The sequence below is a fragment of the Paroedura picta genome, chromosome 3 (genome assembly GCF_049243985.1).
Source record: "Paroedura picta isolate Pp20150507F chromosome 3, Ppicta_v3.0, whole genome shotgun sequence".
Taxonomy (NCBI): domain Eukaryota; kingdom Metazoa; phylum Chordata; class Lepidosauria; order Squamata; family Gekkonidae; genus Paroedura; species Paroedura picta.
This window is the reverse complement of record NC_135371.1, coordinates 147,247,864-147,260,049: the sequence shown is the minus strand read 5'-3', so window position 1 is coordinate 147,260,049 and position 12,186 is coordinate 147,247,864. Positions and strand designations below refer to the sequence as shown.

At 47.2% G+C, this 12,186-nt stretch overlaps 1 protein-coding gene across 3 annotated transcripts in view; it reads right to left on the bottom strand.

The window, feature by feature from the left end:
• The window catches only part of ANKRD52 (ankyrin repeat domain 52), a 79,950-nt gene extending 68,097 nt beyond the window's left edge, over positions 1–11,853 (bottom strand). Inside the window, exons 1-2 of one of the 3 annotated variants that reach the window (XM_077328564.1) lie at positions 11,581–11,853; positions 2,903–2,986 (exon numbers count right to left, since the gene is read on the bottom strand). In XM_077328564.1, coding sequence (XP_077184679.1) covers positions 2,903–2,986; positions 11,581–11,607 — 111 coding nt within the window. In that variant the 5' untranslated portion in view covers positions 11,608–11,853. The remainder of the gene's footprint in view (positions 1–2,902; positions 2,987–11,580) is intronic. The other 2 variants (XM_077328563.1, XM_077328565.1) reach the window with 2 other exon arrangements.
• Positions 11,854–12,186: the final 333 nt, after the last annotated feature.

The following is a 12,186-nucleotide window of genomic DNA, read 5'->3' as shown; positions in this document are numbered from 1 at the left end:
CCTCAACCATACGCCTGGTAGAAGAGCTCCGTCTTACAGGTCCTGCAGAAAGCTGGTAACTCCGGCAGGGCCCTTAGCTCTTCCGAGAGCTCATTCCACCAGGTTGGGGCCAGGACCGAAAAGGCCCTGGCCCTGGTCGAGGCAAGGCACACGTCCCGGGGGCCCGGAACAACCAGTAAATTCATACCCGCGGAGTGAAGGGCCCAGAATGTAAAGGTAGCTATCCAAAGCCTGGACTGAACGTTAACCATACCTGTCTCAATCCTAACTGCTACGTTTGAGATGTTGTTTTGTATTGCCAGAATTGCCCTCAGAAATTTAGACTGGACCTTTTCTAGACTGCCCAATCTGCCCGTTATACTAATTGAAGCCCCATATGTTAGCTGAGCAAGAGCCTTAGCCTTGAAATGTTAATAGTGATCGACACATGCGTCGCACCTTGGCAAATTGCACTCACTAAAAAGTTGTGCTACTATAGTCTCTCATATCAATTGTTTTTGTCTATGGGTTATGACAAGGCTATAGATTTTGTTAAGACAAGAGTGATAGAAGTAGAGAAGCAACATGATCTCAACAATATTCAGGACCCACTCTTTAGGAAAGATATCCTAAACAGGAACACCCAGATGCAATATCTAAGAAAACTGGTAAATCCTGAGCATAGGAGATCCTTTACCCTCCTTCGTCACAATGCCCTACCCTCTGCTTACTTGAACGGGAAATTTGATAGACTTCCTCTCAAGGATCGACTGTGTATCTGCAGTGAGGGTCAAGTAGAAAACACACTTGCACTTATTTGAGTGCAAGCTGTATAATCATATTCGCACAGGTGCATTAGTACCAATGCTTTTAGAATGCCCTCATGACCTGAGAAAGCATCGCCTGCAAATATTGCTATCAGATACAGATAATTTGTCAACTAGCAAAGTAGCAAAATTTGCGTGGCTAGCTTTAAGAATTAGGAAAGAATGGGTCACTCATGTATAGCCATAATAGGTCCACAGAACTTCTTATGTTTTTTGGTTAGTAGATGTGTCTCTTAATCTTCTCTTTTGTTTTATATTTTAACAGCTTTATTAGTTTTATTGCTTTTATGGCTCATTTTATCCGTGTAAAATAGTCAACAGCAGTTAATGCTTCTAAATGTTGGCTTTTATGGTGGAGAAGTTTTAAGTTTTATTGTTGATGCATTTTTAACCTTTTAATGTATTACCTTCCCTTTTACAAACTGCATTGTATAGTAGTGTTTCTAAAATTTTGGTCTAAATGACCGTAAATAAATTATTTGATTTGATTTTTTTTTTTGAGTGAAGAGCCCTGTGGAGGGCATAAGCAAAACAAACGGTCCCGCAGGTAGGCTGGACCTAGACCGCGTATGGCCTTAAATGTTAATACCAATACCTTGAACCCAACCTGGAAATAGACAGGTAACCAGTGCAGTTGATGAAGCACCAGCTGGATATGGGCCCTCCAAAATGTCCCAGTTGAGGACCCTCGCAGCCGCATTTTATACCATCTGTAACTTCTGGATCAAGGACAAGGGTAGGCTGGCGTAGAGCGAGCTACAGTAGTCTAATCTGGAAGTGACCGTTGCATGGATCACAGTGGCCAGGTTTTCTGAGGGCAGGTAGCCTGCAAATGCAGGCTTTCTAAAGAAACTGTCTCTAAATCCTAATATTTTATTAAACATGGGTGTTCAGAACAGAATAGAATAAAACAATACAAATGACATCTATGTTTAATACTATTACAATATTGAAATTTAGAAAGGCTCCTTTTGGGAAAGGTGATTAGTTGCAAGTAAACCTTCTAGCAGAGATCAGAGATTATTGATGACTTTTGTATAAATAACTGGCTACTTACACAAAAGACATTATAATCTCCAGTATAATCTCCAATACTTTTCCCAGTGCTTATACTTGGTACTTTTTATTTTGAATTCCTTGACAGTACATCGTGCTTACATGATCAAACAGCTAAAACAGTAGATTTACCACATTCCTGAGCCTTGGGCGCTACCAATAAAGCCCTCATGCTGTACAAGACAAGTAAAAGGTGTGTATAATCAGTAGTTTTGCTGGCTTGCTTCAACCACAGAAAGGCTCTCCTTCCCCGTTCTAAAAGAGGAAGTCAGTTCATAATTAGCATCACAAAGCACACCACTTATGTGTCATACTAAGGCATGCATTACATGTGCCTGTGTGAAATAAGCCAAGATGAAATGAAGAGCCAATTAGTGCCCCAAAGTTTACATAAAAACAAGACAAACAACACTGTTAACATAGACTGTTCTCACCCAGAGGCCATGAGACTAATCCAGAACTCATACATTGCCAAAAAGAACAGCTGACTCTGGCACCATTCACTGCTCTGTACAGCTAGACCAATACATCTGGTACAGCTGATTCCCAACAAAGTCGACATTTACTGATTTGAGCCTGGCTTGTACAACACTTCTAAGTATGCAAAGTACTTTACAATCCTTACCCAAGCCCATAACCATCCTATGTTCACCATTAAGCACTTCTTACAAACAAGACAAGGATGAAAAGCAACAAGTAGCTCACAGCAAACCATCCAGTGAAGGTTTGAGCAGGATTCTGAAGCAAGATAGTCATTGTACCACAGTAGCCAAATATACCAATAATTAATTACACAAGCATTGAAGCAGGAAATTTTAGCATCTTCTTCTTATAAGGGGAGAATGAAAGCAGCACAATGACTGGATGAAGGTTATGTGGAAAGTTGTTGTCAAAACTCCAGAAGACCTTTCCCCAAACTCCACCTACACTGTGGGAAATGATACCCAGATGGCAAGAAACAGAGGAATGTGATTTTCAGATAACACCATGTTCACATAGTATTGGCCCAGTGCAAGAAAATCTGGTGCACCAATACTTACCAATATATTGATATTCTCCTGCTGACTCAGCAACGACCGAACCTCCTCTATATCACGATTAAAGATGGCTTGGACCAGAGGAGGCTGCAAAGGAGAGAAGAAAAACAGGTATAAAATAAACAGGGAATTAGGCATTCTTACCATAACCCAAAAGTATTCAAATAAGGAATAAAAGCATCCTGGGTCAGCCATTGTTCAGTCTGTTCTACCACATTCAAGTCTGAGTGGCAGAAATGATAAAAGATTCTACAGATTTCAGAAAGATATAATTCCTAGCTCTGGAAAAGCTAGGCTTGTATTTTCAATATTGTATATAACAAAAACAAAGGTTAATTCAGAGGTCTAATATACTAGAAGAGTGTGCCTTGAAGCTCAGTTATGTCCCTCCTAAGAGAGATGAACATACCAAAATTTGGGGCATGCTACAAGAAATAGAGATCTGCATGGACGGACTACAACCAGATGGAGGTGAAAGGTCAAATATGGTTAAACTTATAGATATCCGTTCTAATTTTTTAAAAAACTGTAATACATCTATCCTTAAACAAAAACAGTAACAGTACAACAATCCAAATAACTATTAAGCTCATGCTTTGCTGTACTGCTGAGTACCGACCCAATGAAATACTCTGAATTACTCACAGCATAATCGACACCAGTAGTTAATCAATGAAACAGATGGAGAAAGGTGAGAGATATAACTAAGTGTTCAGAGCTTGCATATGAAAGCCTCTCCAAAGCCTTTCACAGATGATCAGGGCATGAAAGAATTATCCTGTATTCCAGGCCCATTTTTTTCTACATAGGAGCATGGTTGGCAAAACTGGCTTAGCCTGGTAGACAAGCCACTACATGGTTGCCACCAATTCTTTTCCTGGCATGCACACATACGAAGAGTGTAAAGTTTTGATCTCTGCACACCTGATACCACTACCTATTTGCTCCAAAGGGCGGTGTGACATCACTCCCTACCTCAAATTCTCTTTGTATGCCACAGAGAAACTCTTGCTTGTTCCAAAGTTCAGTGTAATGTAAGAGACTCCCCCCACCACACACACCCAGGAGAGGGGAGGTACATGTGCTGCAGGGAACTGCTGAGGTCACAGTTGTGGGGATTCATGTCCCCTAACTGGAAGGATCACAAGGAGAAGACTAACGCACAGTTAAGTAACTGGCAGGTATATTTTTGCTTCCTTTGTATTCTAGCACAAGAGATTTGCCCTCCTTTGTTGCTTCCTGCATAACCCCTAGGGATGAGAAACATCATTCCTTAAAAGAATGGATACCTGGCTTACAAGAGCCTCTTGTGGTACAGAGTTGTAAGGAAGCAGACATGCAGCCTGAAAGCTCTGCCCATGAGGCCCATGAGTTCAATCCCAGCAGCTGGCTCAAGGTTGACTCAGCCTTCCAGCCTTCCGAGGTCGGTAAAATGAGTACCCAGCTTGCTGGGGGGTAAACGCTAATGACTGGGGAAGGCACTGGCAAACCACCCCGTATTGAGTCTGCCATGAAAACGCTAGAGGGCGTCACCCCAAGGGTCAGACATGACTCGGTGCTTGCACAGGGGATACCTTTACCTTACCTGGCTTACACTAGCACTAGCACACTGCTTCATGTAGACGAGGCAACAAGCAGGCTAACAACATTAGATGTATCAAGCAACGTAAGTCAGGGAGTGACAATGCTAGCAGTTATCAGCTTATGCATTCAGTTTCTTCCAGCTTCCAACCCTGGATTTCTTCTATCCTCCATTGGCTCCTTAAAGCCCCAGTTGTTGCCATGAACACAAAGCTCAGCCAGTCAGGACAAGCACTGAGCTCCCGTGGCCCCTCTGCATGATCATGGCATCCAACTGTTGACTCTTGGACATTCTTCTATTAAAAATCTAGAACCAAACTCCTCCGACCATCATCAGCAATTTGATGGATTGGGTGACTGCCACACTCAAATTGTGCCAAGAACTTTTGCTCCTGACTTGCAGATTTGTAGAGGCCTGCACAGAAACTTCTTTGTACAGGGAAACTGCAATCAGGATTGAGGAATCACTATAGTCTATTTCTGTGATAAGAACACAAAGAACTTGAGGGATGTGGTATGGATCTCTTTGTACAAAATATACAGGATTCACTACTGTCTTTCTCCTTCCCCATCACCTCCTTTTGCTGTTCTCTGCTGCCCTAGCATAAATATTATTGTTGTTGTTGTTATTAACAACACTTATTCTCCATCCTATCTGTTGGGTCTCAGGGGCAGATTACATCTCAAGTAAAATTACATAAAAATAAAAAATAAAATTCAAATAAAATATAGAGTTTCTAAAACCAGACTAATAAATTAAATAGATTGTAATTTCTTAAAATTACATTTAAAATAACCACGTCTAATTTCCTCTATTGGCTGGAAAGGAGAAAGGGGAGGAAGGGAGAGGGGGTCATACTCACTGTAGCTGGGTATAATTTGGGATTTTAAAATTATTTTTTACAGGGAGGCCAGCATATTCCTGGAACAATACCATCTTGCAAGCCCGGTGGAGTTCCAGCAGGCCAGGGTGAAAAGGCCCTGATCCTGTTTGAGGCCAATTTAATATCCTTGGGGCCAGGGACCCTGAACAAATTTTGCTTGCTAGATCTTAGAATTCGATGGGGGGAGTACAGGGAGAGGTGATCCCACAGGTACAATGATTCCAGACTGTTTAGGGCTTTAAAGGTAATAACCAAAATGTTGAATCTGGTTCGGTCTCCCTTTTGGAGCCAATGCAGCTGGGAGAACACAGGTTTTATAGGGGCCCTCCATTGGACCCACACAGCTGTATTTTGGACTACTTAAGTGTTTCCGGAGCATCTTCAAGGATAGCCCTGTGTGGAGTGAGTTACAGTAATTTAGTCTGAAGGTGACCGTTGCATGGATCACAGTGGCTAGGTTGGATGTCAACAGAAACTGTGATGAACATTGCCATTAGATCTAACTATAAAACCTGTGCCTACCCATCTAGATCCAACTGTCTCCAGAGCCATCTCAACCCCATGGTCAGGCTAGAAGCCAGACTGAAATGGATCACGAGTAAACGTTTTTTCGAGGAAACTCTGTAGTTGATCTGTGACAAACACTCAACTAGCTTATCCAGAAACAGTAAATATGAGACAGGGCAGTAGTTGGCTGAGATGCATGGAGGCAATGATATTTTTTTCCAAAAGTGGACTAACCACAGCCTACTTCAGTCTCTCTGGGAGTGTCCCTGTAGTTAGTGACAGGTTGATAGTCTCCCGGAGAGGAATCCAGATCTCCTTACCACTAGCTTTCAACAGCCCCAAAGCAGCCAATTAGCTTGCGGGAGGGAAGCGCGGCCGCCGGCACAAACGCGCATGCACAGCTCCCAGATCGCCTTCCCCCCACCACCGGTCCGAAACCTGAAAAGGTTGCAGACGACGCCCAAGGGGTCTTCAGTTCCACTGCCGCATCAAAGTCAGTGATTAAATTGTGGTGGAGCAACAAGTTTCTATCCACAAAAAAGCTTGCTAATGCCTGATCATGCAATTTCAGATGGTCCTGTAGCTAAAGCTGCCAAAGATCTAATTGTTTCAAATAACTGTATCGACAGTCAGCTAGTGGAGGCAATAGAGGCCAAAAATATCCCCTTTTTGTGGCCCTCATTGCCATCTCATAAGCATTCATAAGAATCTTATTATGACTAACCAAAAAGTCCAATGGGCGTTAAGGCCCCCCTCCCCGGGCAGGCCAGCTGAGGCCTGGAGAGGCCTTGGCGGGCATTTTCGGGGGGGGGGAGCACTGGCGGGGATTCCGTGCCTCCCTCCGCTGCCCCCAAAAGGCTCACTGAAGCCACAGTAGGCCTCAGTGGACTTTCCAGGGATGGTGATGGGAAGCTCCATCAAGGACTCTACGTCTCCCCTTTGTGGCCCTGAAAAGGCTTGCTGAACCTCAGCTCCCCTACCCAGCTCCTGACAGAAGGTGGGCTGCATTGCAGCAGCGTGCTAGGGTCTTGCTTCCCCCACAGCCCCTGGTCTCCAACAGACCGGCCTCGTAGGAGGCCAGCACCTGCCCCGACCACGCCGGCGGTGTAACACAGGTCTTGAACGCAGGCTGGGTCCACAGGAAGGCAGGCGGTGGGGATGGTAGTCCTCGTGGTCACCCGAAGCTCCCCCTTCCGCCTTCCCACAGAAGTCAAGCTGTCTCACCCCACTCGAAGCTGCCCCAGCCCCCCCCCCAAGGTAGCAGAGCTCACTTATGGTGGTGATGCTAGCACTCACCTCCCCCCCAGCCGCTGGCCACCAGCCCTCCTCAAAGGAGTCCACACCCCGGCTGGGTGAAGCAGGCAGCTGAGCACATAACTTGGAGGCGGCCTGGGGCCACATGGGGGGGGTCAGGCAGGCAGGAGGCAGGGACAACAGGCTACACAGCCACCACAAGCCCCCAGCCTCCGCACTGAAGCCAGGCTGGTTCATGGGGTCGATGGCGGGGCCTCCCGCTCACCAGCCCTTGCTGGAGGCCGGCAGCCACCCACACAACACAGCCAGCCAAGAAAGTGGCTCAAAGGCAGGCTGACCAACAGCTCGGCATGTGGTAGGGAGGGCTCGCATTGCAGCCCACGTCCTGCCCCTCTCCGTGGTTCTCAGTGAATGCAGTGGCCCCCCACATGGTGGAGGCCAGGGCCGGGTTCTTCTCTCTGGCAGACCCCAGCCACTGCCTGTCCGATTCCCCACCCCCACTATGGGCCCTGGCCCCCCACAGCCCACCCTCCCAGCTCACTCACCAGCCGGTTCACCTCTGAGTGTCAGCACAGTAGAGTGGGCTGGCTATTCTTCCACATGGAAGAAGTTGGAGGGGATGCAACCAGAGGCAGGACAGGCCACCTGATTGACCATTCAAGTCCACAGGAAATAGTCTCACCGTGGCACTACAGCAGACTGCATCAGACCAATATGATCCCCCATCCCAAAGATGAAATCCAGGGTGCGTCATGTTTGATGTGTGAGACCATTACAAATTGAGAGAGTCCCAGTATTGCCATGGCTGACACTAGTTCTGAATCCAGTGAAGTACCTTTTTTTTCTGCATGGACATTGAAGTCCCCCAGGACTATCATCCTGGGAAACTGCAAGGCCCACTCAGCCACTAGCTCCAGGAGGTTGGAAGGGAATCTGCTGGTGTATTAGGTGGTTGGTACACCGGTCAGACAGCCAAACTCTCCTCTGTGTCCCACACAGGCGCACACATTCAATGGCTGGGATCATTGAAGCAGGGAGTGTCCTAAAGGAGAAAGACTCCCAAATGAGCATCACAACTCCCCCCCCTCGACCTTTTATACATGATTGGTGGAGGTCTGATTAACCGGGTGCGGCCAGCTCTTTCAGGGCAACCATCTTGCCCTCCCGTACCCAGGTCTTGATCGCACAGGCCAGGTCCATATTTTGCTCCTCAAGTAAACCTTGCAGAGTCAGTCTTATTTTTTATGGACCTGGTATCACACAACACCAATGATGGATAAAGGTTATTATTCCGACTACCACTATCATATCTCAGGATGGTACAAAGATTAGAAGAGGTGCAAGTTTTCCCATATCTCCCACCTCTTCATTTGGCCCATCTTCTCCCACCGTCATAGCTTCCATACCCCCCAATAACAGGGATCCCCAGTCCCTTGCAGTCCTCCCTATCTCTCATCTCACTACCTCCCCTGTCTAGTTCCCTTCCAGTAACCCCTCCCATAACAAAACACAGTCTTCCCACACCCTTTTCAACATCCTCACAAATTAAGACCTCCCATGGCATGTGGATATCCTCCTTCAACATCAGTACAGACTTGGGATTATGCTAGAGCAGTGGAATATGTAGCTGTTTTAGTGTGCAGGACATACTCTTAATTGAAACTGTAATCCAAATCCCTTATCTTGGTACAGTTCCCTTATCTTGGTACAGTTCTAAATCACAATCTCAAGGGGGGAATACAGCAGAAAACTGTTACCAATGCCCTCACAGTCCTCCCACATAAACAGCACAGGCTAGTACAAGGCAGCACTGATGCCAGCCCCATCTGTTCATCTCATCTTCCTTCAGCTTCTGCATCTTTTTCCAGAGAAATATTTCTGTCCAGCAAACCTCAGGTTTATTTCCCTTCATACAAAGTGCTTGATAGCGCAGCAAAAGGAAAGGGAGAGGGATGAGTCATCCACATGGAATGCTGTGAACTCAGCATCCCTCCTTTAAAGAGGAGATGGTCCCTACACATCTTCTTGTGGAACTGGTACAACACACACACACAACACACATTATTCTTGTGGAACTGGTACAACACACACATACACACACCACACACTATTCATAATGGAAACAAAAATCCAAAACCAGTGTGTGTGTGGGATCTATAGCACATTCTCAAGGTCCAAGTGTAGAAAGTCTACTCTGGTTCCTCAGCTACATTAAAGAAGTATGAATGGAGCTGAAAAATATTTTCAATTACCAAGAGCCAACGCCACTTAAAAAAAAAGAAAACTGTCCTATATGGAATGGGGGTTAATATCAATATAAAAGTTCTTGCCCAAATGATTGGAACCTAGGGATTTCTCCAGGATTGAAATGACAGATAACCAATAATTATTGTAATACACTTCGTACAAAGATGCTATGAAAATGTGTGTGTGTGTGTGTGTGCATGTGCACATATGTGTAAGAGAGTGTATGAGTGAGAGTGAAAGCCGATTTCTAACTTCCATCTCCAAAAGACAGGAGAGTCAATGCATCCCTGTGCAAAGTGCACACAACCACTAAGAAGTCTGGTTTGGGTGAGGAAAAGATCCCACTTGGTAGCCCAACATTCAGGCAATTAAAAAAAACCAGAGGCAATCCTAGGGAACTAGCCTAATTCTTTCTTTGCCCTCAAGCAAACTGGATGCTTGATTGTAGGAGAAGGCCCTTCCCACAGCCTACCTACAATGACAGGCATTTTATCTCTAAAACATTCTTTCAAACAGAACATAAAGCTCTAAAACTGCAATAATACAAAAATATTTGGCCAAACATTAAATACTCTAAACATAATGAAGAATGAAAAGATGGAATTCCTCAATCTAATTTTAATGCATTTATTCATACAGAGCACAGCTACCCTTCTAAATTAAGAAAGCAAAGCCCATGTTACAGGAACATACAATTACAGCCACAGAGGTTTTGTCTACATCATATAAGGTGTGTGGTGGACCCCACTATATCCACAGAGCAGTAAGCATCACTTTAAAAAAAATCAGAAGTATGAGAGTCATGATAGCAGACACTGCAAATTAAGTACTCAGAGGACCAACCGTCAAGCTTGGAAATTGTGACACATAGCCCAAAGAGTAACCCTGACTGGGAACTCCAATTCTGCAACAGCAGTAAATTAGATTAGCTGGACAGAAAAGACACAGAAAAAAAGGTGAGCGTGCAGCCAGGCCATGACAAAACACAATTTCAAAGGCCAACAAGACATTACTGAAAGGATGCAAACCACCTCTTTGCAACTGTTTTTGCATTCACATAAACAAGAATACAGAAGGCCACTAAAATTACAAATAGAAAACATGCACACATCGCAAGGCACCTTGAACAGGAAGTCTGACAAGGTTACTGGCCCTGGACCAGTGGCTTAACTAAAGATTGTTAAGAGAAATATCTCTTGAAGAATGACAGGAGACCTGAACCATCTGCTCCAATGGCTTGATGAGTGCGTGTATGTAAAAATAAGGATAGGAAAAAATGCTGGCAAGGAGGGAACAAAACAACAATCTGTGAGCCAAGCAGAGGGGAGGGAGGGGGGGGAGAACAGGGTTGCAAGATCTGCACCTTGAGAAGGCTCTTGTGTCTTTTGCAGTTGCACAGAAGCGGTCAGGCAGCTGCACAGGTCCAAAGCAATGTCCAGAAACAAAAGCCGTGTAATACTTTTTATTAGGACCAAGCGCAAAAAAATAAAGCATATTATGAAGTTGAAGAATGAAACTCTACCCTAAAAAGCATTCTTGAAAGCAAACAAGCAAGCAAAAGGAAACAGCATGAGATCGCATATATTAATCTAGATGGGCCTAATAAAGCACGTTCCACGACTGCTGCTTTTGGGAAGAGAATGTTCTCCAGGGTGCAACTTCCCCCTTCCCCCTGTAATGGTTTCCCTGTCCCAAGAGACAAAAGCCTTCCGAGGACCGGGACCCAGCAACACTCAAAGAGATCCAGGCTCACACAAATGCCACGGGGTGGTAGGCCAAGCTGGGGGGCGCAGGAAAGCACAGACAGGACCGAAAGTGAAAGAAGAGGGGGGAGGCTGCAGGTGGAACTGCGGCGGCGAACGGGGCAAGCGGGGCTCCTTCGACTTAGGCGGGAAACAGGCGACGCTAAAGCCAGGCGCCGGCGGCCTTCTCGCCATGCCCACAGCGCCGCGCCGGGCCCAGCCCAGGCCCGCCTCTTCCCCATCCTCCTGCTCTGCCCGCTGCAGCTCGGCCCGCATCCCGTTGCCCGCGAGGCCAAACCCGACTCTTCCCGCCGAACTCGGTGGGCGGCTCCACCAGTAGGCCGCGCATCCCCAGGCTGGCGTAGCGGCCGCGGCCGGGCTGGGAAGCAGGAGGCCGGCGCGGGGGTGAGGGGCAAGGGCCGAGGGGCCGAGCGCCCGCCCGCCCTCTCCTCTCCCGCCGCCGTACCTGGTCCGTGATGCTGAGAATCCCCATCTCCGGGCGGGGCCGCCGCCGCCCCCCCTTTCTCAGCAGCGCCGCCGCCGCCTCCGAGCTCCCGGCATCGATCGCGCTTCAGCGGCCGCAGCACCCTCCGGCTGCCGTGGGTCGGGCGGGGAGGAACTGAGCCCGCCCACTGGAGAAAGGAAGCAGGCAGGCAGGCAGGCAGGCAGGGAGGCCCTTGCCGATGCAGCGGCCCCTACCGGGGAAGCGCGGCCACCACGGCCTACCCAGCCCGCCGGGAGGAGAACGGGCCGCGGCCTCGGAGTCCCGCCCCGCCGCCCCCGGGGCCGTCCGTGTCAAGGCCTCTGGTAGAGCCCCCCCCCCCCCTCTCCCGTGGGCAGCCTTGGGCGTCAGGGACAGCGGAAGAGGCCGCGCCTTAGACGACGAGCAATATTGTCCCCATTAAGCATTCGAGCCACAGTTCCCTCCAGCGCCTCTGCTTAAGGGAGTTCGGACTTGGAAAGCTCCTGCTGGAATTAAGGTTAGCCTTTAAGGTGCCACCGGACTCCTGCTTCATGGTGGAGAAAAGTTACGCCTCTTATGCAGACTTACTCCAGCCCGATTGATTTCCAT